General features: G+C 59.9%; 1 protein-coding gene across 1 annotated transcript in view; it reads right to left on the reverse strand.

The window, feature by feature from the left end:
• LOC119272152 (peptidyl-prolyl cis-trans isomerase PASTICCINO1-like) overlaps positions 1–182 on the reverse strand; it is a 22799-nt gene extending 22617 nt beyond the window's left edge. The window contains exon 1 of the mRNA XM_037553720.1: positions 1–182. This exon is cut by the window's left edge and continues 9 nt beyond it. Within this exon, the coding sequence (XP_037409617.1) occupies positions 1–58 (58 nt within the window). The 5' untranslated portion in view covers positions 59–182.
• Between the last annotated feature and the right edge of the window lie 207 nt (positions 183–389).

Raw genomic sequence — 389 nt, forward strand, 5'->3', positions numbered from 1 at the left:
CCTCCTCGGCGGGCGATTTCTTCTTGGCGGGAGCCGGCGGGGGATCGTCGTGGGACATGGCTGAAGCTCGTGGAACAGCGGCTGATGCAGATACGGAAGGAGGAGGGGATCGATCTCCTCTCCAATCGCGTATGTGTGCGTTTAATGGCAGAGCTGGGAGCAGTTGAGGTAGGGGCAGCGCCGCTCACCTAGACTAGACTGGGTTGGACTTGGACGCTTCAACGCTCACCGCGTCAACGGCCGGCGGAGGATCCAAAGAAAAACCACGCGATCCGGTTGGCCAAACATCGCATAGGTCCATATAAGTCCATGAGAGCATCTCCAGCCGCACGACAGGCGAGCGCCTGTTCCCGCCGTTTCTTCCCGCGTTTTCCCCACTTCCCTCATGT

Source organism: Triticum dicoccoides, chromosome 1A (genome assembly GCF_002162155.2).
Source record: "Triticum dicoccoides isolate Atlit2015 ecotype Zavitan chromosome 1A, WEW_v2.0, whole genome shotgun sequence".
Taxonomy (NCBI): domain Eukaryota; kingdom Viridiplantae; phylum Streptophyta; class Magnoliopsida; order Poales; family Poaceae; genus Triticum; species Triticum dicoccoides.